Source organism: Quercus lobata, chromosome 5 (assembly GCF_001633185.2).
Source record: "Quercus lobata isolate SW786 chromosome 5, ValleyOak3.0 Primary Assembly, whole genome shotgun sequence".
Lineage (NCBI taxonomy): Eukaryota > Viridiplantae > Streptophyta > Magnoliopsida > Fagales > Fagaceae > Quercus > Quercus lobata.
Genome location: NC_044908.1, coordinates 88602284 through 88620450, shown reverse-complemented (window position 1 = coordinate 88620450; position 18167 = coordinate 88602284). Strand labels below are relative to the sequence as shown.

General features: G+C 40.2%; 2 protein-coding genes across 2 annotated transcripts; both read right to left on the bottom strand.

The window, feature by feature from the left end:
* Window positions 1–9619: 9619 nt before the first annotated feature.
* LOC115991426 lies at window positions 9620–10345 on the bottom strand. The gene has a single exon (XM_031115118.1). It carries the CDS (start codon window positions 10343–10345, stop codon window positions 9620–9622), a length of 726 nt encoding a protein of 241 aa, XP_030970978.1.
* A 7096-nt stretch (window positions 10346–17441) lies between these two features.
* LOC115991425 lies at window positions 17442–18167 on the bottom strand. The gene has a single exon (XM_031115117.1). It carries the CDS (start codon window positions 18165–18167, stop codon window positions 17442–17444), a length of 726 nt encoding a protein of 241 aa, XP_030970977.1.

The window sequence follows — 18167 nt, the reverse complement described above, 5'->3', positions numbered from 1 at the left end:
GAGAGGAATAATTAACTTTTTCATAGTTTGTAATTTTGTTAATATGGCAAGGGTAATTTTGATAATTCATTTGATCAAGCATTTCTATACTCTACTCTCCCTCGAAATCTCTCCAATTTAGGGGAATTAAAAATGAGAGGTTAGAAGTAGTTAGAACCCCTTTAAACCCCTCCAAATCCCTCCCCCTCCTCCCTTAAAGAACATCCAAACAAGGTAATTTAGCTTACTCTCCCTCCTTCTACTCTACTCCCTTCTACTCCCCCTCCATCCAAACAAACTATAAATCTTTGTCCTTGTCTACAAAGCTCTATGCTCAAATTCATAAACAAACTTTAGCTTGTGGATGAGGCTGAGAAGCTGCTATGTTAAGTGTTAACAATATAATGTTACCCAACTATCATATTCAAATTATTTTATGTTTATTTACTACTAAGATTATTATTCCATATTTGGTTTTTGGCAAAATTTACAAGATAGATTAACTAAAAATATGACATCATAATGGAGTCTACCTGATGAAACTCCATATTCTCCTAGCTTGTAGAGACTTATGTTTATATGGGTTAAAGTCATGATTTTATTATGATTTTTGTTTACCTTTTATTTACAGTACCTTGAGCTAAAGGTTAAATAAAATAGGCATTGGTGTGCGTTTGGCATTTGGCATCAACTTATCAATTTATTTAATTTTTTGCTAAAAGTGTGCTAAAGTATATTTGTACTATAAAAAAGTGTAAAAAAGTGTGAAGTTTTAAAAATTGACATCCCCCTCGCCCTGATTCTCTCTTCCTGTTGCTTCGCAAGTATGTGCTATCACTCTGTCTTGTGGTTTTCTATAATTAAGATATTGTTCATATCGATTTGATTAGATTGAATTCCATAGAAAAGTTGTTATTCTTCACAGCTATCAAATAATACATATAAAATTTGGTCATTCTTTTAAGATTATGATTGTTGATTTGGGCGGTTCTTAATTATTAGGTTAGGGTTTTGAGACAAGAGAAGTAGCCTTACCTTTTACCTCTGGACCTTGTTTTTTCCTGCAGAGTGGGTGTGTTGAGTCAACGATGATAATTTCTGAATTGACAACATCATCATCATCACCACCATCTTCACCATCTCCATCAAAGAAAAAATGTAGAAACCGGTTCTACTCTTGCTTTGGAGTGGTATGCATTTAACCTAGGATTGCTTTTTTATACTAGTGCTTTGGTAGTTATTATAGTATAGATTACCCTCTCACTAATGTAACAGTAGTGTTTGAATATTTTCCTGTGCTTTCAATATTAACTTCTATGGACTACTGCTACTGTCTTTGTTGCTCATCTTTGTTAGTTTGTAGCTAGCTGCAATGAAATTCTTGTAATTGTTTCTAAAGTTATGTGAATTCCATTTCAGGAAATGGAGAATCTTGGATTCTTGAACACTGATGTTCCCTTTAATGTGCTTTTCTGTTTTCCTACAAAGATTCTTCTAGGATTAAAGTGTTTCCAAAGGCTGGCACCAACTCATATTTGACCGCTCCTTCATCCAGGCTCAATTACAAAAGCAAAAGCCCATTGTATCAGGATTCATCTTCCAAGGGAAGTATCAGTGGTGCAATGAAGATATCAAAACAGTTAGCTACATTCCTGTTGTTGAATCAGAAGATGAAGGTAAAGGTGGTGAACAGTGCGGCAAAAGGTGATTGATTTCCTTCCTGAGGATGTAGTGATGCAAGCATTGTGCAATGAGCTTGTTTGTCGTTTGAGTGGCTTTCCTGCTCAAGCTTAAGACCTTGCTATTTATGTCTGCAATCCCACCAACAAGGAGTGGATTAAATTCAAATCACCTTCTGCTCTGGACAATCTTACCACCATAGGACTGGTGTTTGACCCAACTCGGGATCCTGTTTATAGTTCTACTAAATTCAAACTGGTTAGAGTCAGGCAGTTGGAGATTGAGACTGAGACTGAGGAGGAGGAGGAGGAGGGCTTATATTATACTTTTGAAGTATACTCATCAGAATCTGGGGCATGGACACAATCAAATGAGATTTGCCACTGCAATAACAATTTAGTCAAGAAAAAAAGTGTCTGTTGGAGGGATTTTACATTGGCTGACTGGTGGAGATAAAGTGCTTACATATTATGTAGAGAAGGAGCCTCTTGATTAATTTAGTACCAGTCCCCGCTAAGGAATTTGAGGCCATCCCTCAGGCATGCATTGGAGATTCTGACGGGCAATTGCATTATGTGAAATGGGACTTCACGTATGGTTCCTTGAAGATTATTTTGAATTCAAATGGACACTAAAACACTTTTGCAGGAAATTGAAGAAGAGCATCCACGGTTTTGCAATCTACATCAAAGAGTGACACAAGGGGTGACTTATGATATGGACCCAGGGATGGTTCCATTGGCCTTTAAAGATGGATTGTTGTTAATCAGGGTGTCTACCAAGCTATATTTTTATCACATTGACACATGTAAGATGAAGGAACCTTGCACTCTTTCCAAGTTGGGTCCAAGTTCCTTGTTTTGTCTAGTGGTGCTTCCCTATTCCATGAGCTTGGTTCCATTAAATTCGGCATAGGAAGCTGCTCTGTTGAGTTTTGTCTCTTACTATTAGTTCTAAAAGACAGACCCCGAAGAAAGTCATTTTGTGGGTTCTTTAATTCAATCTTTCTGCTCTCCTCATGGATATTTAGTTATTTACTATAGTTAATGGTTTGAGGATTACTGTATGCTTGTGTTTCCTTGGATTCGCGGGGTTACATGCAATGAAAGATGATTTATGGCTATTAGGATTTTTGGTTTTGGGTAATAAAATGTTAATTACACTCTCCAAGTTTGACTTTAGTCTCTGACAATTCAAATTTGAATTTAATCTCTGATAGTTGATAGCATTTTGAATTCTTGCCTTTCTGTTCATGTATGTCAATGACATGCCTTTTGTGGGTTCTAGTTAAATCAACCTTGTACCTCTAAAATTGTTGACAATGTTTAGGCTTGGGCATGAATTAGATTGACTTGTCTATTTTCTTTTATAGATCCAGATGTAATTTTCAGAGACTAAAATCAAACTTAGAGAGTGTAATTAATATTTTAGAGATGGGTTCAAATTACACCTGATGTAACTCTATAAGAGCTACACCCTTTTTAAGCCATAGATTCCCAAAAGATTGAATGGTTAAAAAGAAAACACTGTTATCTATCATTATATCATTAAATATTTACCAAATTAATAGCATACACATTATCTCTCTCCTTATTAAATGCTACGTTTCTACCATCTCCATCTTTCTATGCTTTTCTTATTTTAGTCAGTTTTTTTCTCCACTAAATAAAACCAATCACTTTGCTCATCCTTTTTAACAAAATGTTCAAGCAAAAATATTCACAGCAGGAGCTACAAATAGCATCAGACAACTACAACAAGACCACGAATTTCTTGAAAGGAACTTCTAATTATTTTTAATTTAGGTACTTTGTATCTCGTGTTCCAATTTTACTTACTCGATTTTTTTAATCTTTTTTAAATGTTTGTTGATTTGCAAACAACCTCATCACCTAAGATAAAACCTGATTATCTTATCACTAAGGATAGACTTCTGCAGACTTAGGACTTGTATTTGGTGTGGCTGCCAGATATGTCCTTATCTCTATCTCTTGTATTTGAACTCAAACTAGTATGATGATTAGTATTAGTAGAATCCTTAACAGGGCTCAAGTAATTGAAGCATAGACAATTATATTTTTGATTTTGAAACTTTTCTTTGAAGAGTTGAGTTGTTATTCCATAAGATCAAAACAATGTAATTTGATATTTCTTAATTATTAGAACCATGGAAATGGTTGGTGGAGCTATTGGATTTGTATGTATCGGTTTTTTTTTTTTTGGGGAGGAGGGGGGGTTAGAGGGTGGGTTCATTAATTCTTTAAACTTTATTTTTACCCTATAGATTTATCCTGAAGATCCCATGTTTTGTTTTTAACTTTCAAGTTATTTCTAGATTTCTTTGCAACTGCACTTAGTCAATTAGATACAACTAATCTCCACACAAAGAGAGAGAGCTAGGCTAATTTCTGATTTCTTGATTCTCAAAAATAAATTTTGATGCCTTTTCATTCAATTGTGCTTGAACATTTTGTAAAAAGGGGATGAGGATTTATTCAGGGGAGAAAAAAACTAAGTAAGGAAATAGTAGAAGGAATTGCATAGAAAAAGAAATTACAATGAATGACTTAATAAGGAGAGAGAGAAAAATATAGGAGCATTTAATAAGGAAAGAGATAATAAGTATGCTATTAATTTGTTAAATATTTAATAGATGTCATGGATAATAGTGTTTTGTTTTTAACCATTTGATCTTTTGAAAATCAGTTGCTTGAAAAAGGTGTAACTTTTGTGGAGTTACACCAAGTGTAACTTGAACCCATCTCAATATTTTAGTATCCAAAAACAAAAATCCTAATAGCCAACACATCTTTCATTGCATGTGACCCTGCGAGTCCAAGGAAATACAAGCATATATTAACAGAATAAAGAGTTAACAGAATAAAATTCATTCATTTGAATAGCTTTATTTTAACAGAATAAAGGGTTAACACCTGAGAAATTGTTGGAATGATTTGAACCTCTACTTAACTATTGAAAAGAAAGTTCTTTAAAATTGGGCTGTAATCTTATATTGATTCTTACCTATGAGTTAGAGCACTGAATGCTCTCTAAATAGAGACTAAATTTAGTTAAAGACAGCTAACCTTCATTTTTGTTATCACAAAATATGCGGAGGAAAAAGTGTAATTAAAACAATTCATTGCAACAAACATTGTTAGAAATTTTTTATGGCGCAATAATTCTAGAAGTTACAGTAGAGTCCATGTTTAGTACACAAAATAATCTTACCTGCAAATAATTACAAAATGGTCTTATGCTATTTGTTTCATTCTCTCATACCTTCGTGATGATTATTTTTGCTAGCTGAACTCAAAACTATATTACTCATGTAAGCATATCTTGCTTAAGGGGAAGTGTTAGTGGCATCTTTGGAACTGTCTAAAACATCCAGGATCATGTCCCATACTAAATATATCTCCTAAGGTATGCCATATATTTGATGGCTGATTTAAATGATTTCTTGACCAAATTTTGTTTGAATAATATGATAAGTTATTTTCTATATATATATATATATATATATCTTTAGTTATTTCTTTTAGTAATGATAGTTTATTAACTTATGGAGTAAGATTTTTCTTTTAGCAATTCACAAAATGATCCTTAACATATTATTATAGAAAATTTTACTTTCAAATAAGTTCAATCACAAAATGATCATTAATAGTATTTCCATGCATCGCGTGGGTCTACAGTTAGTATCATTAATTTTAAGGGCTTTGAATTTATAGTTTCTGACCATCATGCTTTGATGTTACAAGTTAAGGGTATGAATCTAGACTGCTATGTTCTAAAAGTTTAGAACAATTGGCAAACCATAACACAAACTTGTCTAGATATAGATGTTAAGAGTCTATAAGGTTTATTAGACAATGCTCAAGTTGATACAGATTAAGATTTAAGAACATACAAGCTGCAGAAAGAAGAATTCAAAATTTGCCTTGCTCAACCTATCGAGAAAACAGGTTTGACCGATCGAGACACAGATTTGCATAATTTAATTTCAGCCAAGAGCTCATTAAGCCCATTAAGTGATTATGGTTTTAGATCTAATTCTCCTAGTATTTAAAGAAAACACTAAGGCATGTTTTACAGGAGTTTTTTAGAGAGAAAAGAGTGCATCTTGTGTCTCCAATTCTAAATCTAGGGTTTTTGTACCCAAAGCTCTCTAAAATCTTCTACCGACAATATTCTTTGAAGAAACTCAAGATCTGGTGTTGTAAGAGTTGTTGAAATCACTAGTCATCAAAGGTGCTAGAGATTTAAATCTTCAAAGGTGGTCTTGGAGTTACAACCTAGAATGTTTGTGTTGATGATCTAAATCTTTGAGTGGACCTCTCAGAGTCACAAATATGGGTGTTTGTGTTCAACAAATTTAGACAGAAGAGTTCGTGGATTCGAAATTGTGTGTGGTCACATGAGTAAGTACTACAAGAGGTAACTTTAGATTTAGGGAAAAATCTATTGTAAAACTTCTATTCTATCATAGTGAATTTGTTGCCTTGAGGATAGTTTAGGTTAAATCCTTCTCAGGTTTTTTACCTTGAAACTGGACAGTTTCATTGGTTTTCCTGGGTCATCATATCGTTGTCTTCTTTACTTTTTCACACTTAGTGATACAATTTTTTGTGTTTAACCTAGATTTGAATAATAAACCTAAGTAACAACTTGGTTAATTAATTAGGTTAAACAATCTGCGTTTACAAGGGTCTAAACAAACAAACACGGACACATGTAGATTTTTTGTCTTGGTGATTTAAGTGTCTCATGTCAACGAAGAAGGGGAAGAGTGGGATGTTCCCGCAAATAACTGATGTCTGTTGCAATTCATAGTTGTCCAGTTTTGAAACGGCATTGTAAAACGTGGAGAAGTGAAGACTGGACTAATCTAGAAATTCTCTGAACTCATCATTAGTATGCGCAAAAATATATGCATTGGAGCCATTCAACTTTTGGTTCGATGTAGGCACTTATATTCTGATTCTTTTATAGGTAACATCTTGTACTTTTTTTTTTTTTTTTGGGTGCCGTTGTTGCATTTGCTTTTTTTGTTCCAAGTTTTGTAGTTATTATTTCCAACATATTAAGATGTAAGGGTCAATAATTTTGCTCTTTAGGCCTCATTCAGTCTATCTAGCATCAAATTTATAGGGATTTCTGTAGACAGCTTCGTTATGAGTTATGACCAGAGAGTTAACAAAACAAGCTTTTAAAAAAAAAAAAAATAAATTTACAGGCTTAATCTGCCATGCTGGTTTTATTTCCTGCACGTTGTTGGGATCTATTAGCGGAGAAAGCTGAACGAAAGAGAGTACATTACCCGGGATGACCATTTGTTCTGTTGAAGCGGCCTTTGCGAGGCGGTCGGCTCGCTCGTTTCCTCCTCTGGGAATTTGGACGACTTTAGCTTCCAGGTTATCCACTCTTGCCCTTACTTCATCAAGATATCTCTTCATCCTTTCGCCCTTACATTCATAGTCTCCATTTATTTGGTTAGTAATGACTTGAGAGTTGCAGTAGATGACTACCCTTGCGGCTCCTGCTGCTTTGGCGAGGTCGAGGCCTGCTATCAGTGCTTCATACTCCGATTCATTGTTGGTAGCGGGGAAGTCGAGACGGACCATACACTCGATGGTGTCTCCTTCAGGCGATATTAGCACGATGCCAGCTCCTCCGGCTTGTTTGTTGGATGATCCGTCCGTATATATGCTCCAATGAGGGGACTCTTCTGCCCCCTTGTCTCCGTCGTGGGTGAACTCAACTATGAAGTCTGCGACGACCTGTCCTTTGACGGCGGTTCGTGGGCGGTACTGGATATCAAATTCGCTCAGTTCTATAGCCCACAATGTCAATCGACCAGCAGCCTCGGGATTGCTCATCGCCCGTCGTAACGGCTTGTCGGTCAGAACGTTTACCGTATGGGCTTGAAAGTACGGCTTGAGCTTGCGGGCTGCCGTCACTAACGCAAAGGCGAGTTTTTCCATAGGCGGATATCTTTCTTCAGCACTGCGAAGCGCTCGGCTTGTATAGTACACGGGCCTTTGTATTTTTTCTTCTTCTCTAATTAAGGCAGCACTCACAGCTGCTGGGGAGACGGCTAAATAGAGAAAAAGCTCCTCTCCTGGCTGTGTCGGGCTTAACAGCGGTGGGGAGGAGAGGTAAGCTTTCAATTCTTCGAATGCTTGTTGGCACTCGGCAGTCCACTCGAAGGATTTCTTTAGCGTTCGGAAGAAGGGTAAACACTTATCTGTTGCCCTTGATACGAATCTATTCAGTGCCGCTATTTTCCGTTAAGGCTTTGCACCTCCTTCACATTCCTTGGTGGTGTCATCTCCATGATCGCCCGGATCTTGTTCGGGTTTGCCTCAATTCCCCTCTGGGACACCATAAATCCTAAAAACTTTCCTGCTGTAACTCCGAAAGCACATTTTTCTGGATTGAGCTTCATGTTGAAGGAACGAAGTGTGTCGAACGTTTCTTTGAGATCTGCCAGATGATCTTCCTTCCTCCGGCTCTTCACAAGCATGTCGTCCACGTAAACCTGGACATTCCTCCCAATCTGTCGTGCGAACATTTTGTTCATTAGTCGCTGGTACATCGCTCCTACGTTCTTTAGGTCGAATGGCATCACTTTGTAACAGAAGAGGCCTTGACTGGTGACAAACGACGTTTTTTCCTGATCATCTTCGCACATTCTGATCTGGTTGTACCCTGAAAAAGCGTCCATGAAGCTCAGCAACTGATGTCGGGCCGTTGAGTCTTCAAGTACATCGACTCTAGGGAGTGGGTAGCTATCTTTGGGGCAGGCCTTGTTAAGGTCGGTAAAGTCCACACACATCCGCCATTTCCCGCTCGCTTTTTTGACCATTACCACGTTTGCTAGCCAGTCGGGATAATATACTTCCCTGATGAAGTTTGCTTCTTGTAGCTTCCGGACTTCTTCTGCTATGGCTCGGTCTCGCTCGGGGGTGAACACTCTCTTCTTTTGCCGGATAGGTGGAAAGGCGGGCGATACGTTCAATCGATGTACCATCACTGAGGGATCTATCCCTGGCATATCTTCATGACCCCAAGCGATGACATCTTGACTGCCTCTGAGGAAGGCTAAGAGTTCCTGACGGATAGCGGGGTGAGCGAGCGTCCCAATTTTGGTCGTTCGGTCAGGATTGGAACTGTCAAGGGATATCTCTTCTAACTTCTCTACTGGCTTCGTTACCGTCCTGTGCTCTTCTATGTTTAAAGCCTGAACCTGATCTTCCATTTCCATCATGGCCACGTAGCATTCGCGTGTGGCCATCTGACTTCCGCGTAGCTCCCCAACTCCGTAGTCGGTTGGGAACTTAATCATCAGGTGGTAGGTGGAAGTTACCGCCTTCCACGAATTAAGCGTGGGCCGTCCGATGATAGCATTGTAGGCGGACGAGCAATTGACCACCAAGAATGTTACGTCCTTGATTATCTGCTGAGGGTAATCACCTACTATCACGGACAACGTGACCGCACCCAGGGGGAATACCCGGCTCCCTCCGAAGCCAACGAGCGGGGCATTTGTCGGAACTAACCGCTCCCTGTCGATTCTCATCTGTTGGAATGCTGGATAGTATAAAATATCTGCTGAACTGCCGTTGTCGACCAGCACTTGGTGAATGTTGTATTCTTCCACCCGCAAGCTGACTACTATCGCATCATCATGTGGATGGTGAAGGCGTCGTGCGTCTTCTTCTGAGAACCCGATTATGGGGCCTTCTCGTCGTGCTATCTTTGGCACGACTCCCGTCATCTGAACATTTTGTACCATCCAAAGGTAGGTTTTGAGGGCCTTCTTGGATGACCCGGCGACAGCCGTTCCCCCTACGATTATCCTGATGTCCCCTATCGGGGGCCTTGGTCGCTCGTTATCCCGTCGAGGGTATTGGTCTTGCGCGGGAGGATCTACCTTCTCCTTGCTAACGAATCTCTACAATTTTCCTTGTCTGATAAGGGCCTCGATCTGCTGTTTGAGGTCATAGCAATCAGTCGTATCGTGACCATGGTCGCGATGAAAACGGCAATACTTATCCCTGGAACGTTTGTTGGGATCACTTTTCAGCTTTCCCGGGAATGTCAGAGCCTCCTCGTCTTTGATCTGCATGAGGACTTGATCTATCGGGGCTGTCAGCGGAGTGAAACTCGTGAACCTTCCCCCTAGGGGCTTAGGGCGCCTCTCGTCCCTTCGGTCACCTGTTCTTGTCTTCTTTTGGCCTTGGTCCTGTCGAGTCTCTTCCTGCCTCTCTCTTTTCCTGGGCCTCTCTTCTCGGGCTAAGAGCGCGTCTTCAGCATTCATATACTTCGTGGCACGATAAAGCACCTCTGACATGGTTTTTGGGTTGTTTTTGTATAGGGGGAACAAAAACTTGCCCTTCTTCAAGCCGTTCGTGAATGCTGCAACAAGTATTTTATCATCAGCTTCGTCGATTGAGAGTGCCTCCTTGTTGAATCGGGATATGTAGGCTCTTAGAGTTTCATCCTCCCGCTGTCTCATGCTCATCAAGCAAGCCATAGACTTCTTGTACCGATGGCCTCCGATGAAGTGTGCGGTGAACTGAGCGCTGAGCTCTTTGAAGGTGCTAATGGAGTTCGGCGTCAGTTTGCTGAACCAAATCCTTACTGCGCCCTTCAGCGTCGTAGGGAAGGCCCTACACATGATGGCGTCCGCTACCCCTTGAAGATGCATTAGGGTCTTGAATGTCTCCAGGTGGTCCAGTGGGTCCTTGACCCCGTCATAACTGTCTATCTATGGCATGCGGAACTTGCTTGGTAAAGGGTAGGAGTTGACGGTGGCGATGAACGGCGAGTCGGTTCGGTTGACAAGGTCGTCAAGGTCGCTTGATACTCGTCCCTTAAGGGCATTCATCATAACCTCCATTTGTTCCTTCATGGCCTACATCTTCGCGATAACAAGTGGCGGAGTGGTTTCTGCGAGGGAGGGGATGCTTATGTTCTGTCGTTCTGGTTTGCTTGGGGCGTTGCTAGCCTGGGGTCCCTCCTGGTTTCTTCTGTCGGCACTGGTTCCTTTTTGATCTGCTCCTTGGTTGTTAGGAGCTGCATTTTTCTGTTTCAGTTGCTCTTCTAGGTCGTGGTTTTGTTTGGTGAGGCGCTCCACGGCAGTGGCGAGTGTCCTCACCTGTCTTTCAAGTGCAGTCGTAGGGGCTTCTTCTTCTTGAACGTCATTAGCGGTCGCCATTGAGCGAGTGAGTACCATGTAACTCTTTTTGTCTAGGAAGCGATAATGTGCTACGTTTCCCACAAACGGCGCCAACTGATGATGCCGAAAAATACCACCAGTGAGTCACACGTTCCTCGTACGTCGCCAATGGTACTTGCACAACGAAAAGGAAGAACCTAGCGGGGAGTACCGGTGTGGTACCGACCAAACACCCTCCGAAGGTCAAGTTAGAACTATTCTCACTGCTTTCTTATTTTAGTCAGTTTTTTTCTCCACTAAATAAAACCAATCACTTTGCTCATCCTTTTTAACAAAATGTTCAAGCAAAAATATTCACAGCAGGAGCTACAAATAGCATCAGACAACTACAACAAGACCACGAATTTCTTGAAAGGAACTTCTAATTATTTTTAATTTAGGTACTTTGTATCTCGTGTTCCAATTTTACTTACTCGATTTTTTTAATCTTTTTTAAATGTTTGTTGATTTGCAAACAACCTCATCACCTAAGATAAAACCTGATTATCTTATCACTAAGGATAGACTTCTGCAGACTTAGGACTTGTATTTGGTGTGGCTGCCAGATATGTCCTTATCTCTATCTCTTGTATTTGAACTCAAACTAGTATGATGATTAGTATTAGTAGAATCCTTAACAGGGCTCAAGTAATTGAAGCATAGACAATTATATTTTTGATTTTGAAACTTTTCTTTGAAGAGTTGAGTTGTTATTCCATAAGATCAAAACAATGTAATTTGATATTTCTTAATTATTAGAACCATGGAAATGGTTGGTGGAGCTATTGGATTTGTATGTATCGGTTTTTTTTTTTTTGGGGAGGAGGGGGGGTTAGAGGGTGGGTTCATTAATTCTTTAAACTTTATTTTTACCCTATAGATTTATCCTGAAGATCCCATGTTTTGTTTTTAACTTTCAAGTTATTTCTAGATTTCTTTGCAACTGCACTTAGTCAATTAGATACAACTAATCTCCACACAAAGAGAGAGAGCTAGGCTAATTTCTGATTTCTTGATTCTCAAAAATAAATTTTGATGCCTTTTCATTCAATTGTGCTTGAACATTTTGTAAAAAGGGGATGAGGATTTATTCAGGGGAGAAAAAAACTAAGTAAGGAAATAGTAGAAGGAATTGCATAGAAAAAGAAATTACAATGAATGACTTAATAAGGAGAGAGAGAAAAATATAGGAGCATTTAATAAGGAAAGAGATAATAAGTATGCTATTAATTTGTTAAATATTTAATAGATGTCATGGATAATAGTGTTTTGTTTTTAACCATTTGATCTTTTGAAAATCAGTTGCTTGAAAAAGGTGTAACTTTTGTGGAGTTACACCAAGTGTAACTTGAACCCATCTCAATATTTTAGTATCCAAAAACAAAAATCCTAATAGCCAACACATCTTTCATTGCATGTGACCCTGCGAGTCCAAGGAAATACAAGCATATATTAACAGAATAAAGAGTTAACAGAATAAAATTCATTCATTTGAATAGCTTTATTTTAACAGAATAAAGGGTTAACACCTGAGAAATTGTTGGAATGATTTGAACCTCTACTTAACTATTGAAAAGAAAGTTCTTTAAAATTGGGCTGTAATCTTATATTGATTCTTACCTATGAGTTAGAGCACTGAATGCTCTCTAAATAGAGACTAAATTTAGTTAAAGACAGCTAACCTTCATTTTTGTTATCACAAAATATGCGGAGGAAAAAGTGTAATTAAAACAATTCATTGCAACAAACATTGTTAGAAATTTTTTATGGCGCAATAATTCTAGAAGTTACAGTAGAGTCCATGTTTAGTACACAAAATAATCTTACCTGCAAATAATTACAAAATGGTCTTATGCTATTTGTTTCATTCTCTCATACCTTCGTGATGATTATTTTTGCTAGCTGAACTCAAAACTATATTACTCATGTAAGCATATCTTGCTTAAGGGGAAGTGTTAGTGGCATCTTTGGAACTGTCTAAAACATCCAGGATCATGTCCCATACTAAATATATCTCCTAAGGTATGCCATATATTTGATGGCTGATTTAAATGATTTCTTGACCAAATTTTGTTTGAATAATATGATAAGTTATTTTCTATATATATATATATATATATATCTTTAGTTATTTCTTTTAGTAATGATAGTTTATTAACTTATGGAGTAAGATTTTTCTTTTAGCAATTCACAAAATGATCCTTAACATATTATTATAGAAAATTTTACTTTCAAATAAGTTCAATCACAAAATGATCATTAATAGTATTTCCATGCATCGCGTGGGTCTACAGTTAGTATCATTAATTTTAAGGGCTTTGAATTTATAGTTTCTGACCATCATGCTTTGATGTTACAAGTTAAGGGTATGAATCTAGACTGCTATGTTCTAAAAGTTTAGAACAATTGGCAAACCATAACACAAACTTGTCTAGATATAGATGTTAAGAGTCTATAAGGTTTATTAGACAATGCTCAAGTTGATACAGATTAAGATTTAAGAACATACAAGCTGCAGAAAGAAGAATTCAAAATTTGCCTTGCTCAACCTATCGAGAAAACAGGTTTGACCGATCGAGACACAGATTTGCATAATTTAATTTCAGCCAAGAGCTCATTAAGCCCATTAAGTGATTATGGTTTTAGATCTAATTCTCCTAGTATTTAAAGAAAACACTAAGGCATGTTTTACAGGAGTTTTTTAGAGAGAAAAGAGTGCATCTTGTGTCTCCAATTCTAAATCTAGGGTTTTTGTACCCAAAGCTCTCTAAAATCTTCTACCGACAATATTCTTTGAAGAAACTCAAGATCTGGTGTTGTAAGAGTTGTTGAAATCACTAGTCATCAAAGGTGCTAGAGATTTAAATCTTCAAAGGTGGTCTTGGAGTTACAACCTAGAATGTTTGTGTTGATGATCTAAATCTTTGAGTGGACCTCTCAGAGTCACAAATATGGGTGTTTGTGTTCAACAAATTTAGACAGAAGAGTTCGTGGATTCGAAATTGTGTGTGGTCACATGAGTAAGTACTACAAGAGGTAACTTTAGATTTAGGGAAAAATCTATTGTAAAACTTCTATTCTATCATAGTGAATTTGTTGCCTTGAGGATAGTTTAGGTTAAATCCTTCTCAGGTTTTTTACCTTGAAACTGGACAGTTTCATTGGTTTTCCTGGGTCATCATATCGTTGTCTTCTTTACTTTTTCACACTTAGTGATACAATTTTTTGTGTTTAACCTAGATTTGAATAATAAACCTAAGTAACAACTTGGTTAATTAATTAGGTTAAACAATCTGCGTTTACAAGGGTCTAAACAAACAAACACGGACACATGTAGATTTTTTGTCTTGGTGATTTAAGTGTCTCATGTCAACGAAGAAGGGGAAGAGTGGGATGTTCCCGCAAATAACTGATGTCTGTTGCAATTCATAGTTGTCCAGTTTTGAAACGGCATTGTAAAACGTGGAGAAGTGAAGACTGGACTAATCTAGAAATTCTCTGAACTCATCATTAGTATGCGCAAAAATATATGCATTGGAGCCATTCAACTTTTGGTTCGATGTAGGCACTTATATTCTGATTCTTTTATAGGTAACATCTTGTACTTTTTTTTTTTTTTTTGGGTGCCGTTGTTGCATTTGCTTTTTTTGTTCCAAGTTTTGTAGTTATTATTTCCAACATATTAAGATGTAAGGGTCAATAATTTTGCTCTTTAGGCCTCATTCAGTCTATCTAGCATCAAATTTATAGGGATTTCTGTAGACAGCTTCGTTATGAGTTATGACCAGAGAGTTAACAAAACAAGCTTTTAAAAAAAAAAAAAATAAATTTACAGGCTTAATCTGCCATGCTGGTTTTATTTCCTGCACGTTGTTGGGATCTATTAGCGGAGAAAGCTGAACGAAAGAGAGTACATTACCCGGGATGACCATTTGTTCTGTTGAAGCGGCCTTTGCGAGGCGGTCGGCTCGCTCGTTTCCTCCTCTGGGAATTTGGACGACTTTAGCTTCCAGGTTATCCACTCTTGCCCTTACTTCATCAAGATATCTCTTCATCCTTTCGCCCTTACATTCATAGTCTCCATTTATTTGGTTAGTAATGACTTGAGAGTTGCAGTAGATGACTACCCTTGCGGCTCCTGCTGCTTTGGCGAGGTCGAGGCCTGCTATCAGTGCTTCATACTCCGATTCATTGTTGGTAGCGGGGAAGTCGAGACGGACCATACACTCGATGGTGTCTCCTTCAGGCGATATTAGCACGATGCCAGCTCCTCCGGCTTGTTTGTTGGATGATCCGTCCGTATATATGCTCCAATGAGGGGACTCTTCTGCCCCCTTGTCTCCGTCGTGGGTGAACTCAACTATGAAGTCTGCGACGACCTGTCCTTTGACGGCGGTTCGTGGGCGGTACTGGATATCAAATTCGCTCAGTTCTATAGCCCACAATGTCAATCGACCAGCAGCCTCGGGATTGCTCATCGCCCGTCGTAACGGCTTGTCGGTCAGAACGTTTACCGTATGGGCTTGAAAGTACGGCTTGAGCTTGCGGGCTGCCGTCACTAACGCAAAGGCGAGTTTTTCCATAGGCGGATATCTTTCTTCAGCACTGCGAAGCGCTCGGCTTGTATAGTACACGGGCCTTTGTATTTTTTCTTCTTCTCTAATTAAGGCAGCACTCACAGCTGCTGGGGAGACGGCTAAATAGAGAAAAAGCTCCTCTCCTGGCTGTGTCGGGCTTAACAGCGGTGGGGAGGAGAGGTAAGCTTTCAATTCTTCGAATGCTTGTTGGCACTCGGCAGTCCACTCGAAGGATTTCTTTAGCGTTCGGAAGAAGGGTAAACACTTATCTGTTGCCCTTGATACGAATCTATTCAGTGCCGCTATTTTCCGTTAAGGCTTTGCACCTCCTTCACATTCCTTGGTGGTGTCATCTCCATGATCGCCCGGATCTTGTTCGGGTTTGCCTCAATTCCCCTCTGGGACACCATAAATCCTAAAAACTTTCCTGCTGTAACTCCGAAAGCACATTTTTCTGGATTGAGCTTCATGTTGAAGGAACGAAGTGTGTCGAACGTTTCTTTGAGATCTGCCAGATGATCTTCCTTCCTCCGGCTCTTCACAAGCATGTCGTCCACGTAAACCTGGACATTCCTCCCAATCTGTCGTGCGAACATTTTGTTCATTAGTCGCTGGTACATCGCTCCTACGTTCTTTAGGTCGAATGGCATCACTTTGTAACAGAAGAGGCCTTGACTGGTGACAAACGACGTTTTTTCCTGATCATCTTCGCACATTCTGATCTGGTTGTACCCTGAAAAAGCGTCCATGAAGCTCAGCAACTGATGTCGGGCCGTTGAGTCTTCAAGTACATCGACTCTAGGGAGTGGGTAGCTATCTTTGGGGCAGGCCTTGTTAAGGTCGGTAAAGTCCACACACATCCGCCATTTCCCGCTCGCTTTTTTGACCATTACCACGTTTGCTAGCCAGTCGGGATAATATACTTCCCTGATGAAGTTTGCTTCTTGTAGCTTCCGGACTTCTTCTGCTATGGCTCGGTCTCGCTCGGGGGTGAACACTCTCTTCTTTTGCCGGATAGGTGGAAAGGCGGGCGATACGTTCAATCGATGTACCATCACTGAGGGATCTATCCCTGGCATATCTTCATGACCCCAAGCGATGACATCTTGACTGCCTCTGAGGAAGGCTAAGAGTTCCTGACGGATAGCGGGGTGAGCGAGCGTCCCAATTTTGGTCGTTCGGTCAGGATTGGAACTGTCAAGGGATATCTCTTCTAACTTCTCTACTGGCTTCGTTACCGTCCTGTGCTCTTCTATGTTTAAAGCCTGAACCTGATCTTCCATTTCCATCATGGCCACGTAGCATTCGCGTGTGGCCATCTGACTTCCGCGTAGCTCCCCAACTCCGTAGTCGGTTGGGAACTTAATCATCAGGTGGTAGGTGGAAGTTACCGCCTTCCACGAATTAAGCGTGGGCCGTCCGATGATAGCATTGTAGGCGGACGAGCAATTGACCACCAAGAATGTTACGTCCTTGATTATCTGCTGAGGGTAATCACCTACTATCACGGACAACGTGACCGCACCCAGGGGGAATACCCGGCTCCCTCCGAAGCCAACGAGCGGGGCATTTGTCGGAACTAACCGCTCCCTGTCGATTCTCATCTGTTGGAATGCTGGATAGTATAAAATATCTGCTGAACTGCCGTTGTCGACCAGCACTTGGTGAATGTTGTATTCTTCCACCCGCAAGCTGACTACTATCGCATCATCATGTGGATGGTGAAGGCGTCGTGCGTCTTCTTCTGAGAACCCGATTATGGGGCCTTCTCGTCGTGCTATCTTTGGCACGACTCCCGTCATCTGAACATTTTGTACCATCCAAAGGTAGGTTTTGAGGGCCTTCTTGGATGACCCGGCGACAGCCGTTCCCCCTACGATTATCCTGATGTCCCCTATCGGGGGCCTTGGTCGCTCGTTATCCCGTCGAGGGTATTGGTCTTGCGCGGGAGGATCTACCTTCTCCTTGCTAACGAATCTCTACAATTTTCCTTGTCTGATAAGGGCCTCGATCTGCTGTTTGAGGTCATAGCAATCAGTCGTATCGTGACCATGGTCGCGATGAAAACGGCAATACTTATCCCTGGAACGTTTGTTGGGATCACTTTTCAGCTTTCCCGGGAATGTCAGAGCCTCCTCGTCTTTGATCTGCATGAGGACTTGATCTATCGGGGCTGTCAGCGGAGTGAAACTCGTGAACCTTCCCCCTAGGGGCTTAGGGCGCCTCTCGTCCCTTCGGTCACCTGTTCTTGTCTTCTTTTGGCCTTGGTCCTGTCGAGTCTCTTCCTGCCTCTCTCTTTTCCTGGGCCTCTCTTCTCGGGCTAAGAGCGCGTCTTCAGCATTCATATACTTCGTGGCACGATAAAGCACCTCTGACATGGTTTTTGGGTTGTTTTTGTATAGGGGGAACAAAAACTTGCCCTTCTTCAAGCCGTTCGTGAATGCTGCAACAAGTATTTTATCATCAGCTTCGTCGATTGAGAGTGCCTCCTTGTTGAATCGGGATATGTAGGCTCTTAGAGTTTCATCCTCCCGCTGTCTCATGCTCATCAAGCAAGCCATAGACTTCTTGTACCGATGGCCTCCGATGAAGTGTGCGGTGAACTGAGCGCTGAGCTCTTTGAAGGTGCTAATGGAGTTCGGCGTCAGTTTGCTGAACCAAATCCTTACTGCGCCCTTCAGCGTCGTAGGGAAGGCCCTACACAT

Excerpts from the sequence above, each read along its gene's own strand:
- LOC115991426 (XM_031115118.1), bottom strand. The coding sequence starts at position 10,345 with ATGTGTAGGGCCTTCCCTACGACGCTGAAGGGCGCAGTAAGGATTTGG.
- LOC115991425 (XM_031115117.1), bottom strand. The coding sequence starts at position 18,167 with ATGTGTAGGGCCTTCCCTACGACGCTGAAGGGCGCAGTAAGGATTTGG.